The 18926-nt window shown below is 36.5% G+C and overlaps 1 protein-coding gene across 1 annotated transcript; it reads left to right on the plus strand.

Moving 5' to 3' along the window:
• The first annotated feature begins 4185 nt into the window (after positions 1-4185).
• LOC125662889 (uncharacterized) lies at positions 4186-17072 on the plus strand. The gene is made up of 3 exons (XM_056147466.1): positions 4186-4306; positions 13418-13597; positions 16744-17072. Exons 1-3 carry the CDS (start codon positions 4186-4188, stop codon positions 16965-16967), a joined length of 525 nt encoding a protein of 174 aa, XP_056003441.1. The 3' UTR covers positions 16968-17072.
• Positions 17073-18926: the final 1854 nt, after the last annotated feature.

The following is an 18926-nucleotide window of genomic DNA, read 5'->3' on the forward strand; positions in this document are numbered from 1 at the left end:
GTAATGGATATTATTTTATCTGGCTGCCACCACTTAATTTATACATGACGGCTGCCAATTTCAAAAGGTATTTGATTCATATTGCTGAGTTATTATTTTTGAAAGATGTAGAATAGTATGCAAACACGTAGCATCGGTTTTCAAAGTGTGGGGACAGTCGTAGGAGAAAATGTCTTCTACAATTGTTGAGAAGCAGAAAAAGAAACTGAAAATTTCGCTTTTGCCCAAGCTGTATACTCTTTAATTGGAGGGAAGTGTCTCCGTCTTCAATTCATCATTATATTTTTACCATTCATTACTACCACCAAAAGAGTGGGGTGGGGGACAATCCGCCAATTAGTCTTATTGCACACGTGAAAATAATTTAGTGTGCTTATGAAAATAACAGAATGAACCCTGTCAAAAAAGTGGAGGGTCAGCCCCTTGGTTCTACGTGACTGATACGTTGGTATATTAAGTACACATGAAGATTTGCTCGTGCGCAAATGTCGATATTTGAAATCATGAACATTTAGATAACTTTGTAAAAACAGCACAATCGAAAAACAATAATTAATTGTAAATCACATGCATATTACTAAGCATTGGGGAGGAAGATTGCAGGGATTGCACCAATTTCATTTTGAGAGAGAGAGAGAGGGGGGGGGGGGGGTTGACCGCCACATGAATAATTACAATAGAGTGACAGCCGCCAGGGAAATTAATCGGCGGCCGCCAGATAATTACTGACGCCCGCCAGGTATATTAAGTGGCAGCCGCCAGATAATAAGTGACTGTTAATTTTTTTATTAATTAAATCCACGCTCCTCTCATAAAATACATTATACACCATCTTTCCAATAACAGTGCGTCGCTTAGCTAAATATCGGCCTACATTTCACTCTCTGATTGGCCGCATAGCGTAAGTAAGTGAATTTGGATAGCCCTTTCAATAAAAGGTGAAGATGACAGTGAGTAATCTCATAACTCCTCTACGGAATACAAAATAGAGAGTTGGGCAAATACGGAATCCTTGATTGATTGATTGAATATTGTTTAACGTCCCTCTCGAGAATAATTCACTCATATTGATACGTCACCATTGCCGGTGAAATATACTGCAAAATTTAGGTCTATACTCGGCGCCCACGGCATTCTTAATCGTGACACACCTGCTGTGACACGGGGCCTCGGTTTTTATGGTCTCATCCGAAGGACTGTCCCATTTAGTCGGCTTTTACAACAAGCAAGGGGTACTGAGGACCTATTCTAACCCGGATCCACACGGGAACGGACTCCTGGATATATATCAGAGGTGGGATCAGGAGCCTAGGAGGACTAAGAATCTACTATCGAGCGGTCACACCCACCGTGAGCCAGAGAGAGAGAGAGAGAGAGAGAGAGAGAGAGAGAGAGCGCTATCGTACTAACGTACGTGTAAAGCTTGTTTCATCGAAATCGATGTTAACCCTCGTCAAACATTTGCACGCTCGAATAAGCGAAGTGACACGCTATTATTGGAACATTGTTCTATCCTAATGGAGAGCGTTTCGTTTTTATAAACCATTTTTGAATTTATGTATTTACGTTATGTAGGTAGCATGGGGCCTATACGGCTGAAAAATAGTTTACTTATATTCATTTTCTGCCATCATATTGTCTTGACAACCTCTGCCACAACCAATGACAAACTTATAATGGCTGCTGGGATTGTGACAGCTGCAATGATGTCATCATCCTGTAAGTTAAATTTCTACTTATCACCCTTAAAGTAAAATTGACAGTGTGTTTATATTGTAAATTGTATTTGCTATATCTGATTTTGAGGTTGAAATACATAAAGAAAATGTAGTTGGGACTTCTAAATCACTTTGACTTAACAATGGTATGTTCGAAATATCGAAGTTCAGCTGTACTTGTAGGATAATGACCGTTTAATGTAAACAATTTATAATATTGTTTTAACGGAAGAAAACGTGTGTTTATGGGTTTTTTTGTTTGTTTTACGCCCCATTCAAGATTTTCACCCATGCGGAGACACACCCAGTTGTGGGGGAAGTGCCGCAAAGTCTGACCTATGAACAGCGCTCGGGGCCGTAGAAATACGGGTGGGAGATTAAAGTTCTTTATCATGTCATCGCGAGACTTCCGGTTATAAGGCTATATCCGAAAGATCCATGAATTTCTTTTCTATTGTCGGACGCTTCATAAAGGAACAATTACTACATTTTGAAAATGTTTTGGGTTTACCATTGCCGAGATCGAGAATTTGCCCAAAAATGTACAACACAAAATGACTTACCTGTTGGTAGTGAGATGTATACGTAAAATAATTCATACATTCTTTAGTATATGGATTAGGGATGTGCGATATTACTGTTATATCAGTATGTCGTGGTAATTCGTCCCACAATACGTATTGCGATACGACGGAGAAAAAAAAGCGGGTTTTTGGACATATGTAAATTCCGAAAAAAAATTACATTTATGCGTTAGGTTTTGAATTAACTGTTGTAGGAAGTATAAAAAATATCAAGATGACGATGATATTGTAAAAAAAAATCTCGAAACATATCGCGACACAAAATGTTTGCCGATACCCATTACTAATACGGATATGTATGGGTTCTCGATCCCAGCGCTGCCTCAAACTGAATGGCATGGGTAATGACTATTGCAGCCCCTGGCAAGTGGTAGGAGTAACGGGTCATTCAAACATCACCTTTAAGGAGGAATAACACACTAGTAAAATCTGATATGGATGAAGAGTGGATGATATGTACTATAAAAAAAAGTTTCATATTTACTTTATTTGGTTAAAAATGCAGTTTTATTAAAAGTAGACTGAAAAGAAAGATTAAAAGATTTATAACACCTACTGGACAGTCGACATGTTAACCTACTGAGCTACCCAGCTGGACAATTCGATTTAAAAGAAATATAAATGCATTGCTCATATTTTTAAAGGAAAGGCAGTCATTATGATGAGAGACCCTCTCTTTTCTCACTGTAGTCATTGGAACCACAAAGAACCCCTTACTGTTACGGCCTTGATCACCATACATGGATGTTAGCTGTAGGTCAAAGTTCGCAGTACATTAAATAACCTAAAGCTAAAGTCCATGTGCGAGTGAAAAAATCTCGAATAAACATTAAACAACAAAGAAATGTTTCATGATTATTCGTGGTTAATCATTCACATCTATGTGATTTGATGGTATAGTATGGTATGCAATGGTGAAAATTTTCAATGTTACTCTCAACTACATGCAATATTTGTTTTATTATATTGAATGTTATATAAACAACAAAGCAGAAGACTTACGTCTATTGACATTTGATAAATCACTGTCATGCGATATTTCGTATATTTATGCGCGTATTGGCGTTTATTACAAACGCCCAAACAACGTCGTCTAACAATCTACGGCGAACCGTGCGCGTATAAATTTGACGCATGTGATAATTCTTATAATATCATCCGCTGTCAAGTACTGTTACCCGTTGCTAGATACTATCACCCTGGAGCACGTGCTTTCTGTTCTTAGAGGGTAACACTATGCTTTTTTTTTTCTCACTTGTTTCTCTATCAATCAGATTCGAGTATTCTAAATGAAAGTGTGATAAAATACGATATCACACGATATACTGCATTGGTTTTTTTTTTTGCTGTATATTTGAAGGCATAAAATTAATACTAGGCTAGGTGACAATCGGCAAATAAAATAGTGGACATACATTGTAACACGCGATGTCTATCCTCTAGGTATGGGGTATGCATGGTATGGTATGCGTTATCATATAAAATATAAGTTTTAACTGTATGTACATGTAAGTAATGCATGTCGTCAGAGCCGTAAATTACATGGAGGCGGAGGAGGCAGCTGCCTCCTCCAACTTTTGAGCCAAAAAAAATTAAAATTTAAAGTTCATTAGAATTTATGTTGTTTCCAACAACTAAGAACATGATACCTCTCTTAAAAAGCATTCCAAATCTTTCTTTTAGAATGAGTTAGTCAAGTAACATCTTAGAAGGCCCTAGAATCAAGGATTTTGCACGAAGCGTGTTCAGTGTGCACAAAATATGCTCAGCGTCTGGGGGCCTGGGCGGCCCCCAGACCCCCGCCTAATTTCCTGCCTCCTCCAAATTGAAGGTTAATTTACGGCCCTGGTCGTGTTAGGCATCACTATTTTTCAATCATCAATATGTACACCCCATACCCTCGCTATCTGTTTGTAGACGGATATAATTCTTGGACACCCAGCGCAATGCCTCTGTTAGCCGCAACCCTCGTCATCGCACTGACACCGACCGAGTCCAATGCAGGTATGGACATCTTTACTGAACGAGTAACGTCTTTTTTGGAGATATATAAACAAGGAATGCTTGGTGTAATTAGATTATTCGTATTTTATCGTAAATTTTATTAGAACTCGGAAACTTTAAGAGGGCTTAGCAAGTCCCGCTCATTATGACGTTTTGATACCCTTACCCAGATATGTCGAGGCAGTGTCTGAGAGTTTCGTGACGTTCTATTTTTAGAACGATGTTTTGAAGAGTTCAATACAAACAAATGACGTACTCTCTGGAAATAAAATTCATTAGATTTTTGTAGTAGTATACAGGTGCGTATAAATTGAAGCTTAGTCTGGGGGAGGTAGTAGATCAGGTGGCGGTAAGGTCCCTCAGAAGTCTGGGAGAGGGAGCAAATCAGATGGGGGTCAGGGCCCTCAGACGCTGAGGAACCCCCAATCCTTGATTCTAATGCATTGTGAGTTGTTGGTGTTCTACGTATTTACGATCTTCGTCAGAAGAGTAGGTGTATCTCTTCATTAATTGCATTAATTCAAGAATCTATTTCTTTAAACGATATGTAATCCAAGAGGTCATGCTACTATTATATAGTCTTCTTGGTTTAATTACGATGAACATGCAGCCTCTAGTCATTGCTTTTTATGATAAGGAAGTTTATTCTGTTCTATGGAAAAGAAAATGAAGTTGCAGAGAGCGAGAGTAAAGTGAAATAGAGGAAATGAAATTGAAAGAACACATACACACACACACACACACACACACAGAGAGAGAGAGAGAGAGAGAGAGAGAGAGAGCACAAAGAGATAAAAAATGAAATAGTAGAGAAAGAACAGGAAAGAAAATGAAAGAGCAGAAAGAGAGAAAATGAAAGAGCAAATAGTGAAAGATAGTAAAACAAATAGAAAAAAGTGAAAGTAGAAGATCAGAGAAAGAGAGAATAAAAAACACATATAGAGAGAAGATTGGTTGTATTTTGTCTAGCAATTGAGAATATTCCACTCATATGGAGAGTCACCATTGCTGGTGTAGGGCTTCAAAATGTAGAACTATGCTAGGCGTTTACAGCCTTTAAGCGGACATGGATCTTTATCGTGCCACACCTGTTGTGAAGCGGAACCTTGGTTTCTGCGGTGTCATCCGAAGAGCCAGAAATGTTTGTAAAACATATCTGCTCCTCGTAGTACAAAATAGAATAAGGTTACACACAAGCGTCTTTAAATAAGAGTAGTGCAAAAGCAATTCAACATATTGAGCGGATAATATCTTCCTATGACAAGACTCTTGGCCTTTGACCATGTTACCTCAAAATCAATATGGATCGTTTACTATTAAGATGTACCAGTGTATCAATTTTGGTGTCAATCAAGCACATTATTCTTAAAAGATGGCAGACAGTGTTTTACACTTTACTATGTCCAGCTTGACCTTTAGCCATTTGGACCCAACTTAAAGATGGGTCATATATTTCTTGGGGCGTACCAGTGTACCAAGCTTGATGTCTGTCAAGCAAAGAATTCTCAAGATATTGAGCGGATAGTATCTTCTATGTCAAGTTTAACCCTTGACCTTTGATCCTGTGACCTCAAAATCAATAGGGGTTATCTACCAGTGTTCAAAATTTGATGTCTGCAAAGAAAAGGGTCATTGCGTGAACAGTGTATTTCCATGTCAAGTTTGACCCAGGAACTTTGACCACGTGAGCTCAAAATATATAGTGGTCGTCTACTCCAATGTATCAAAATTGATTTATTTCAAGCAAAGTATTCTCCAGATATTGAGCGGACAGTAAATTCTCATGTCTAGTTTGACTCTTGATCATGTGAACCCAAAATTGATAGGGTTCGTTTATTTCTTAGGGTGTACCAGTGCATCAAGTTTGATGTTTGTCAAGCAGATATTTCAAGATATTGAGCGGGTAATATCTTCCTATGTCCAGAGTTGATTGACCTTGTTCATTTGACTTTAAAATAAATAGGGGTAATCTATTTTGTTATACATACTATCAGGTTTAATATCGATTTCATAAGATATTGAGCAGACAGTCCTGTCCAGTTTGACCCTTGAACATTTGATCTAAAAATAAAAATACTCCTTACGATGTATCAGTCTACCTGGTTTGATATCTGTTTTTAAGATATTGAGAGCGGAAAGTATATTCCTATGTCCCTTGACCTTATGACTAAAAAATCAATAGGGGTCTTCCGCTCCTTACAATATATCATGTTTGATGTCTGTCAAGAAAAGGGTTCTCAAAATATTGAGCGGAAAGTATCTTCCTATGTCCAGAGTGGATTGACCCTTGACCATTTAATTGATATTGGTCCTGTTTTACTTATAACCAAACCGCATATCAAATATCATTGTGATCAAGTAAATGGTTCTCAAGATACAAGTAAATGGTTCTCAAGATACCTGCAGACCGACCGAAAGGTGGAGAGCAATATGCCCCTCTTCTTTGAAGGGTAAGGCATAAAATTGATAGAGTAGAGAGTGAATTTGTGTTGGGGAAATTTAGATTATAGAACGAATCTGAATTTTTACTTGTTCGAAATGAATTCGTTGCAGTTAGAGGTATTGAATTATTTCTAAAATTTCAAGATGAATTAGTAGGTAAATATTTCCCACAATTTGAGGATACGTCCGCGAATTTGGTAAACCATGTTACAATGGCTGCGGATAGCTGATAATTTAGACTATGCCAATGCCAAGGTTGCGGCCTTAAAAGTATCTGGAAAAAACAGACAGACATTCAGAAAGTAAAAAAAACCTTTGGCAATCGAAGTTGTGCTGAATTTACTAGAAAAAAGATTTAAATGATCAGTTGTTGAGATGCAAAAGAATTGCTTAACATTTCAAAATTTCCATCCACTCGTCCTAGAAGAAGTTTGAGGAGTGTGTCCCTCAAGATTAGAAGAATGTTAGCACCCTTAAGGACGCTGTACTTATTTCAGATAAATACATTCTCATGAAAAGGATTTTGTTACTACATCTTAGAATAGCAGTTTTTCTTGAAGTTAAGATTTTGATAAAATATCTACATTGCTTCAGAGTTTTGGTCATCCATTTCCCCAAGTTCGAATCTCTTCATCTTTTGGTATTTCTACCTTAGGTCCAAGGTCAGGAGGTTCGGAAGGTTACCCGAGGTGATTCTACGTCAGGTCAAAGGTTAGGACATTCGGAAGGTTCCTCTGGTAATCGTACCTTTTGTGAGAGATTAAGCCATTTTGTTAGGTGAATGTTTTAATCATAAGCGAAAACCAATCACAACAAACCACAATCACATGCTTCTACAGCAAGTAGAACTGACAAACAAGAGGCCCATGGGCCACATCGCTCACCTGAGTCACCTTGGTCCATATCAGAAGATTTTCCATATCTATTTGCATGTAAAACCGTAGTCCCTATTATGGCCCAAACCTTCCCCTGGAGGCCATGGTTTTTGCAAACTTGAATCTACACTATGTCAGAAAGCTTTCATGTAAATGTGAACTTCTTTGGCCCAATGGTTCTTGAGAAGAAGATTTTTAAAGATTTTCCCTATATATTTGTATGTAAAACTTTGATCCCCTATTGTGGCCCCATCCTATTCCAGGGGGGCATGATTTTAACAAACCTGAATCTGCACTATATCAGAAAGCTTTCCTATAAATCTCAGCTTTTCTGGCTTAGTGGTTCTGGGAAGAAGATTTTTAAAGATTTTTCCTATATATTTGTATGTAAAACTTTGACCCCCTATTGTGGCCCCATCCAACCCCCGGGGGCCAGAATCTTAACAATTTATAATCTGCACTATATCAGGAAGCTTTCATATAAACCTCAGCTTTTCTGGCTCAGTGGTTCTTGAGAAGATTTTAAAAGATTTTTCCTATAAATTTGTATGTAAAACTTTGATGCCCCCCTTGAGGCCCCATCCAATCCCCGGGGTCCATGGTTTTAACAAACTTGAATCTGCACTATATCAAAAAAAAAAAAAAAAAGACCGAAAAAAAAAAAAAAAAAAAAAAAAAACAAGAGGCCCAAGGGCCTAGAATCGCTCTTCTGATAAATTGTACAACCCCACCATTTCTATTTTTAGCCTCTTAGTATTCTAAATCTTTAGTTAAATCCTAAGAATTCAAAAAAGTAGGTCAATGTGACCTACTTTTTGGTTTACACATTTTGAGAACCCAAGAAATATCAACTGACAAAGTTTGATGATTTTAAGCCAATTAGTATCTGAATATTGAAATATAGCTGTCAAATTCCAATCCTAGGTCATGGTGACCTACTTTTTGGTCAGCGAACTCCGAACATGCAAGACCCATCAACTGACAAAGTTTGATGACTGTAGGTCAAATAGTATCTGAAATATATAAATATAGCCGTCCAATTCCAAAAGTAGGTCAATGTGACCTACTTTTTGGTCGACACACTCCGTAGACTCAAGATGCATCAACTGTCAAAGTTTGATGATTGTAGGTCAATTAGTGACTGAAATATATAAATATAACTGTCAAATGCCAAAAGTAAGTCACAGTGACCTACTTTTTGGTCGATACACTCCGAAGACTCAAGATGCATCAACTGACAACGTTTGATGATTGTAGGTCAAATAGTGTCTGAAATATAGTAATTTAACTGTCAAATACCAAAAGTAGGTAACGGTGACCTACTTTTTGGTCGACACAAACCGAAGACTGAAGACGCATCAACTGACAAAGTTTGATGATCCTAGGTTTTACAGTGCCCAAAATATGCATCTAAAATTGAAAATGTGAAATTTGAATATCTGCAAAATTCAAAAAGTAGGTCACTGTGACCTACTTTTTTATAAATATGTTTCAAGGCCTCAAGATACATCAACTTACAAGATTTGATGATTCTAAACCTCTCGGTATTTGAAATAACAACTTAATATATATATATAAATGATAAGCCATAGAATTCAGAAAGTAGGTCACGGTGACCTATTTTTCAGTTGACGCATTTTAAGGTCCCATGATCCACTAACTGACAAGTTTTGATGATCATAGGCTTCAAAGTGTCCAAGATATGCATCAAAATTAATTTTAAAATAAATACCTGCAAAATTCAAAAAGTAGGTCACCGTGACCTACTTTTGAGACAACTTGACACAAGGTCCTAAGATGCATCAACTGTCAAAATTTGATGATCCTAGTCCTTATAATGACTAAAATATCAAAGATTTAAGGAAATATAAATTTAGGTCAACTTTGAAGTGACCTTGAGACCATGCCCTTTGCCCCAGGGTAATGCCTTGAACAATTTTTAATCTACAACATATCCTCATCCTTATTTGTAAGTTTGGTGATAATCTGCCAAGTGGTTCTTGAGAAGAAGATTTTTTTAGCAACCACTACTTTTGTTTGTATTTTCCTGATTATCTCCCCTTGTTAAAGGGTCACACCCCTCTATTTAGTATGTATGAAAGCCCTTGGGCCAATGATACCCTGTAAGAAATTTGAAAAAAATTGGCCAAGGGGTTCTTTTTCTAAAAAGTTTACGCACACCGCACACCGTACAAATGGCCATAGCATTAGCTCTTTGAGCCTTCGGCTCAGAAGAGCTAAAAACTTTGACCCCCTATTGTGGCCCCATCCAACCCCCGGGGCCATGATTTTAACAATTTAGAATCTGTACTATATCAGAAAGCTTTCATATAAACCTCAGCTTTTCTGGCTTAGTGGTTCTTGGGAAGAAGATTTTTAAAGATTTTTCCTATATATTTGTATGTAAAACTTTGACCCCCTATTGTGGCCCCATCCGACCCCGGGGGCCGTGATTTTAACAATTTAGAATCTGCATTATATCAGGAAGCTGTCATATAAATCTCAGCTTTTCTGGCTCAGTGGTTCTTTAGAAGAAGATTTTTAAAGATTTTCCCTATATATTTGTATGTAAAACTTTGATCCCCTATTGTGGCCCCATCCGACCCCCGGGGGCCATGATTTTAACAATTTAGAATCTGCATTATATAAGGAAGCTTTCATATAAATCTCAGCTTTTCTGGCTCAGTGGTTCTTGAGAAGAAGATTTTTAAAGGTTTTCCCTATATATTTGTATGTAAAACTTTGATCTCCTATTGTGGCCCCATCCGACGCCCGGGGGCCATGATTTTAACAATTTAGAATCTGTATTATATCAGGAAGCTTTCATATAAACCTCAGCTTTTCTGGCTCAGTGGTTCTTGGGAAGAAGATTTTTAAAGATTTTCCCTATATATTTGTATGTAAAACTTTGATCCCCTATTGTGGCCCCATCCGACCCCTGGGGGCCATGATTTTAACAATTTAGAATTTGCATTATATCAGGAAGCTTTCATATAAATCTCAGCTTTTCTGGCTTAGTGGTTCTTGAGAAGAAGATTTTTAAAGATTTTCCCCTATATATTTGTATGTAAAACTTTGATCCCCTATTGTGGCCCCATCCGACCCCCGGGGGCCGTGATTTTAACAATTTAAAATCTGTACTATATCAGAAAGCTTTCATATAAATCTCAGCTTTTCTGGCTTAGTGGTTCTTGAGAAGAAGATTTTTAAAGATTTTCCCCTATATATTTGTATGTAAAACTTTGATCCCCTATTGTGGCCCCATCCGACCCCCGGGGGCCATGATTTTAACAATTTAGAATCTGCATTATATAAGGAAGCTTTCATATAAATCTCAGCTTTTCTGGCTCAGTGGTTCTTGAGAAGAAGATTTTTAAAGATTTTCCTATATATTTGTATGTAAAACTTTGATCCCCTATTGTGGCCCCATCTGACCCCTGGGGGCCATGATTTTTTCAATTTAGAATTTGCATTATATAAGGAAGCTTTCATATTAATTTCATCTTTTTTGGCCCAGTGGTTCTTCAGAAGAAGATTTTTTAATGACGTTACCCTATTTTTACCTTTTCTTGATTATCTCCCCTTGGAAGGTGGCCTGGCCCTTTATTTTAAAAATTTAGAATTCCCTTTACCTAAGAATGTTTTGTGCCAACTTTGGTTGAAATTGGCCCATTGGTTGTTGAGAAGAAGTTGAAAATGTGAAAAGTTTACAGACGGACAGACGGACGGCCAGACGGACGGACGCCGGAATACGGGTGATCAGAAAAGCTCACTTGAGCTTTCAGCTCAGGTGAGCTAAAAACCTTAGTTTCGTCTGATGTTTAGGATCCAAAGTCCAGTTTTGTGTATTCTTTGGAGAATTGAAAGCTCTTTTATCTGAGGAATTTGTTTCACTCAGTGACTTAAGGTAGGTAAATACTATTAGAAATTTCTGTCAATCAATTTTTTTTTTCATTTAAATAACTTTAACAATTCATAAACTAACTAAAAAAACCATATTAAACATACCTTTGCGGGTTTATTTTTATACTATGTGCTACAGAGCACATATACCCCCAAATGCAAAAGCCAAATTTTAACACAAGAATGCATGATCTCATGTTTTATTAAAAATATGCACCAAAGCACATTATATTAAGCTATAATATATAAAGACCAATAGCTATTCATTTACCGAGAGAATTTTTAAAGATATTCAATTGAAAACATACACAATTGCTGTTTAATCTGCGCACATCCTTCAGAAAAAAATCACAGAATATCGCAATTTTGAAAAATTCTCAAAATCTAAATTGTTTACATGCCAGTTTTTCTTTAAAAATATTTAGATTTATATCTAAGGTTAACAATAAAACATATTTTACCATAGTTGACCAGAGATATTTTTGCAAAATGGTCTCTGGAATACGTAAACCCCCATTTTTAAATTTAAGTTTTACATTTATTCTTTGCACACTTTGAAAATAGTAAATTGTAACAGCAAATACAGTCTTAAAATCAAGATTAACAGAATATGACAATATATATATATATATGTAAAACATACTGAAAATTTTGTCCTACCAGACAATTAGAACACAAGGAGTGGGGGGGGGGGGACCCCACCCCCCACCCCTTCCTTTTTCTCACAATTTTTTTTGGTGTGTGGGTTATTCTTTTTTTTTTTTGTTTGGCTATCAATCATATGATACATAACAATACCTACATGCTATCTCATACTTATAGAAAAAATAAATATAGTGTAACATATGTGTAGATTCTAGCAACTACAGCTCATGTACAAATAATTTTGTTTCTTGAAAATACTTGTGAAGAAGAGTTCAAATATTCAACAACTTTACTGATAATGTTCTGAGGATTTATAATTTTGGTTTCTTTGAACCAAACACAAACTCACTAAAAACAGTTTGAATTCCATTGTGAGGGTCACACCTATGTATGATTTTTAACTTGTTCAGGCTTAGATTGCAAGCTATGAGCCTTTTAGAGATCAGTGTAAATATTACATTGCTTTGTACCATTGGAGCTAGTGAGGACTTGACACTATCATAAATCGTGGTAAATATATCTAAGATTCACATTTGAATGCTAAATTTGACTCGTACAGTTCTCGTAAACTACAAACATCAGACAAAGAAGTTATAACTGGAACTTTCTAGTCGGTGTTTAAAATTTAAAACCGGATACTTAAAAGCACGGACTTTCCTTAAGTTAATTTAATCCTGTTCAGATTTTGAAAGATACTGGTACTGCCAAGCCTTTAAAAGAAGATATATAGTGTATTTGTCAGAGCGGTAATTCGTCTGAGCAGACCTCTGCTGGTGGGTCGGTTTTATTACATGGTGTAGAACTAGGCGTCATTGATGTTCCCCTACATAGAATGTTTCATTATTTATATGTACAGGAACAGTGATCGTATATGATCGACTACCCTTCCTGCTCAAGGCGTTTCCTTGTTTCTTAGCAACGGTTTAATCGGTGACAAAGTTGTACCAGATTTCATCGCTTGTGAGAAATTATCTATTGTCACGTTCGATATTGAAGGCAAAGAAAATGTCAGAAAGGTCGCGTATGTTTTTAACATTTTAGACTACATGTACGTATTTAGTTTCAGAGAGAGACTCAACAATAGTTGCAAACGGGAACAGTGGAAGCCCAAGCCAAACTTAAGGTATGGTACATGTAGTATGGTATGACAACGACGCAAGGTGATAGAGTTTTTATGTTTCGACCTGCCCCTGGTCATCCTTTACAGACATTACGGTCCTTATGAAATTTATTTTCTTTTTTCAAGGGAGCACCTGCACAGCGCCTGGTTACGCCATTAACCCAGTGCTTGGATGTATCAAGCTCTACACATTCAGATCACCAGCAGCAACTATCAGTGTAATGGCAGCTCAATGTGCTAGTGATGGCGGAGAACTCCTTCTCGTTAACTCAGAGGCAGAAAATACTGCACTTGTCAATTTTATGAGTGAGTTCTTTATATATTTCTTTTTTACAGAAGTCCATCAAAGTGTAAATAACATACATTATATTAAACAGAGAGAGAGAGAGAGAGAGAGAGAGAGAGAGAGAGAGAGAGAGAGAGAGAGATAGCTTACCTATTATTAAAGGATAATCAATTCTCAATTTCGGATCTTATTCAACATTTCATTTATGTAGTTTTTACGATACAATAACAAGCTTTAATTCCGTATTATTTGAATCATTTCGTTTTATGTAGGAATTTCATTTTCTAATAATTGCGGTTTTTGATTGATAAATTGATTTTTTTAATTTAATGATTTCAGTAAGAAAAAATTGAAGTTCATATTATTTGAACGATTTCGTTTTTATGTAATTTCCTTTTCAAATAATTGCAATTTTTGATTAATGATTTAAGCTTTTCACCTAATGATTTAGTTTCTAATGAAATTATTCAGTTGGTTTTGATGTTCCCTTAATAAATTCGGAGGCATATATTTTTTGGTCTGTGCGTCCGTCTGTCCATAAAACCTAAACATGCAAATTGGCCATAATTTTTTCAACAGTTAGTAGTAAGGCTTCAGTATTTCTTGTGACAAGACCATTCTTTTACTACTAGATTTTTTATCTTTACCTTCAACTTTTGAAAAACCTTAATCTAAACAAACATTTCAACGCTTTTTGATATGGTTTTCATATTCCGCATTTGTTTGTTTTTTGTGTGTGTGTGAAAAAGACCATTCTTTTCTTACTATATGTTTAACATCATTACGCTGAAATTCGACTTACTTTTAAGATTTTCAATTCTTACCGTTACCTTTGAACGGTTAATGATTTCATATTTCGTATTTCTATTTTGCTTTATTGTTGGTGACAAAACCTTTCTCTTTCTACCTATTCCGGAATTTTATAATTCTTTTTTAAGTTGTCGTTCATGCGGGACGGTATAAAAAAAAATTGGTCTATAAAGGTGGGGACGCATGAGTTAACCGGCTAACCAATTACTCGGTTGAGAAATGCTAGCCGATTAAGTTTGTAACCGATTAAACATGTTATTTGTAGTAAACAAATATTGTGATGTATGTATACCTGCGTTTCAAAAAAGGAGCGGGGTCCTAATACTCAGAAGTCTAGATGATGTTAATTAATTCGTCAACAAAATTTCGGAGCACAATTTGTCCAATTGAACTGTTGTGAATTATCCAACACAAGATATCTATATCCTTTGACAATTTCTCTTAAAATGAAGGTATACATTCTTTAAGATTTGAACTTTATACGACATTCCGTGTTCCGCGGGGATCCGGGTTAGAATAGGTCCACAGTACCACCCCCGGGATCCGAATTAGAATAGCTTCTCAGTATGCCATGTTTGTCATAAAAGGCGACTAAATGGGATGGTCCTTTGGATGAGACCGCGAAAAGCGAGGCCCCATGTCACAGCAGGCGTGGTTACGATAAAGACACGTTCCTACTTATAGGCCGTTAGCGCGAAGCAGTGGCCTAAATTCTGCAGCCCTTCAGCGGCAATGGTAACGTCTCTACCGTATATGAATGAAAAATTCTTGAGAGGAACGTTAAATAACATACATGCATATACAACCAACCAACCTGTATGGAATTGTTGTGAAATATCCAACACACAAGCTATTCAAATTCTGTGGCGATTTCCTGGTCACGTTATCGGGACTGTGAATGACAGCAGTTTGTTGCATGTCCAGATATATCTTAAAAGCGATTAAGTTTGTTGTAGCAATATTATGGCACATCATAATCGCAAAGAGAAAAAATCATGCTCAATTATCATACCGGGGCAATTGTATAATCATTATTGAATAACATTATATATTATTCATGTATATGTACATGAAATTCGTAGAGTTCAACCGTGTCTGTAACTATCTCTCTCTGTCCATCAATGTTACCCTTGTTACTCAATTTTTCATATAGTAGCCTTTGGACTATAATGAATTTAGTAACATTTATTAGCTGATGATTATGTCTTTTGACGATTATCTTATGTAATAATCGTAGAGTAGCTGGAATGAAATATGTGAGCCCCTTCACATCTTCGTTTCACTTGAAATAACACATGTCCCAGGAAACGTTATCCAAACAGTGTAATCCTATGTTCAAAAGCTACAATTTACAACAAAAACAGATTATTTCAAATATAAGCATCATATAAAAAGATATGTGCGTTTTACAAAATGATCGAAAATATACCTTCACATGGATTTTGTCTTTTATATTTGTTAACGAACATAGCAAAAGAGGCATTATAGGGATGAGTCCATTGTTGGTTAGTGGGGGTGAAGGTTATATGCTATAACATGTTATGACAGTTTATAACACGCCTGGGTCTCTACATATAGTAAATATTCATTGAACCAGAGTCTCTGAATCAAAGTCGAAGATAACGAACAGTGATCAATCTCATAACTTTTCTTAGCAATAAAAAACAGAGAGTGGGCAAATACGGACCCCAGGACACACCAGAGGTGGGATCAGGTGCCTAGGAGGAGTAAGCATTCCCTTTCGACCGGTCACACCCGCCGTGAGCCCTAGATCTTGATCAGGTAAACGGAGTTATCCGTAGTCAAAATCAGTATGCCAAGAACGGCCTTACAATCGGCATGAAACACGTCAGACAGCACTTGACCTAATGATAGGTTGTAGTGGCAAACTAAATCGTTATAACGATCATAGAATTTGCGTAATGTTGATTTTAAACGAGACGGTTGGAACTCCTGCACCATCAACTTGTTTGTCAGTAGCTTGAATGTGAATGTTGACTGCAAATGTTTGAATATATTATTATATTTTACAAAAACAGCGGAAGTACTTTGAAACACACAGGAATACGCTCTATTACTTGATGATAGACGGCTTATCTCATGGTACAGTGTATACCACAACAGTTTTCGGTAAGCCGGTCATCTCTCTAAACTGGCCGTTTTTGTTGGTCCGAGAACTGGCCGGGTATTGTTTTTGTTTTATTTTTCTCTGAAATTTTGATAAATCCCGGGAATACGTCGTTTTCTATGATATACATGTATATATATATATTTTTTTATTTCGCATTTAAATGCAATTTACAGCATCTTATTTCTGTTAATTTGGTCATGTTTCGTAAAGTTTGTAATTAATATTTTTCAGACTCTAACGGAGTGTTCAGTGTCGGCATACAAGGGTCAAGGGTCACTGTTACTGACCCCTGGCTCACGGATGCTGGAGAGCCTCTCCCCTACATAGGCAATATACCAGGAACATCGAACATAGCAGGTCTAACTAGACTTATGGCAAGGTTTGACAACACGTGGTTCTCTTTGAATTCTGCTTTCCTGCTTGACCAATGCGTTTGTGAAATATTGTAATGAAATTATGTAAATACCACTCTGTTAATTTTCCCCAATAGAGAAAATTTCAAACAATATATGGGTACCATGTTTTTCTATCCATATTTTGTTATGTTAGAATGATATTAAAGGATATTAAACAGAAAGGTGATGTCTCTATACATTGATGCTTTATCTATTTTGTGATTGTTTTGACTAACCTCTGGACAACTATGTGTTTGAATGGAAAAATGTCGTACACTAACAGACTACCGATTTTTCAAGATTCCTTATTTCAACTTTTCTATTGGCATTTTTAAGAAGAATATGTCATAACTAGCGTATATGCTAGTAATGTAGTCAAGTCTTCTTATGTTGCATGTGCTTAGAGTGAAAAACTGTGGTGCTTCTGTGCTCGGGTGGAATGATTTGTTGTGACAATAAAGAATGCCCAAGTCAGTGGTTTCGTTATTATGCCTCCTTCAAAGAAGAGGGGCACATTGCTTTGCACTTGTTGGTGTATCTGTCTGTCGGTCGCTAGACCACATGCTTTCCGCTCAATATCTTAAGAACCATTCACTTGATCGTAATATTTCCTATGTGGGTTGGTTATGGTTAAAAGATGATCTCTATTGTTTTTCAGGTCAAAAGGTCAAGGGTCAATCTACTCTGGATATAGGAATATGATGTCCGCTCAATATCTTAAGAACCCTTTGCTTGACAGACATCACACTTTGTACTCTGGTACGAGCTAAAAATTAAATTATCCCTATTGATTTTGAGGTCACATGGTCAAAGGACAAGGGTCAAACTGGACATAGGAATATCCTGTCCGCTGCATATCTTAACAACCCTTTGCTTGACAGACATCAAACTTGGTACATTGGTGCATCGTCAGGAAAAGATTACCCCTATTGATTTTGAGGTCACATGGTCAAAGGTCAATCTGGACATAGGAATATACTGTCCGTTCAATATCTTGAGAACCCTTTTTTTGACAGACATCAAACTTAGTACACTGGTACATCATCAGGTGAAGATGCTCTTATTAATTCTAATGTCAAAGGTCAAGGATCAAAACTGGATATAGTAATATATTGTCTCGATTATGTTAAGAATAATTTGTTTGATTGACACCAAACTTGGTACACTGGTACAGCATAAGGAATATATGACCCCTGTTGATTTTTAGGTCACATAGTCAATCCACTCATGACGTAAGCAGATATTGTCTGCTCAATATTTTGAATTGATGATACCCCTATCAGTTACATGATGTGTGTATATAACCCTTTTAAATTTTACACCATGGGGCATATGCGTTTTACAAACATATCTTGCTTATGCCTTGGTATCAGTTGTGTACCTAAGGGGAAATGGTACTACCCACACTGCCTTAAACTATCTCATATTAAGTCTAGACGAGTGGAAATAGGTGAAGTTCAATTAAAGATGTCCATGCAGCGTTGTCCTATATTTAACCATCAGGCGGGGATGAAGTTGGATTCTATTTCATTATTTTTAGTTATGTATAGCTACAATTCTACCTCCGTTGACAAAGAGAATTAAGAGTCGGATATGTCTGTCCTGTTCTAACAGTATGGCGTGTTTGTCTGTTTATATAATTTGTATTAACATTTATTTGTTATTGAAAACGTTTTGTATAGTCAGTTCAAGTGAATTCAAACAATTCAAGCGGTCATGGTTTCGATGTGTAAATTACTGTTAAGGTAATAACAACATTACTGAACAGGGATACATGGGCATGATTTCAAACTTTAAAAACTCAAGAATATGCAAAATATAAAGTGTTGAAAATGACTAAGGTCCTGAATTTAATAGAAAACAACAGTAAACTCTGGAGGTTTTTGTGAAATCTCTCTATTCCATTGAAAGAGTTACACTTAGATATTTTAAATTTGAAACATGATGTAGATGGAGAACGAGTTAACTTGGCTGTCTTTATGTTCCTGTATTCTTTATACTGATGGCATCCCT

This window comes from Ostrea edulis, chromosome 8 (assembly GCF_947568905.1).
Source record: "Ostrea edulis chromosome 8, xbOstEdul1.1, whole genome shotgun sequence".
Classification (NCBI taxonomy): Eukaryota; Metazoa; Mollusca; class Bivalvia; order Ostreida; family Ostreidae; genus Ostrea; species Ostrea edulis.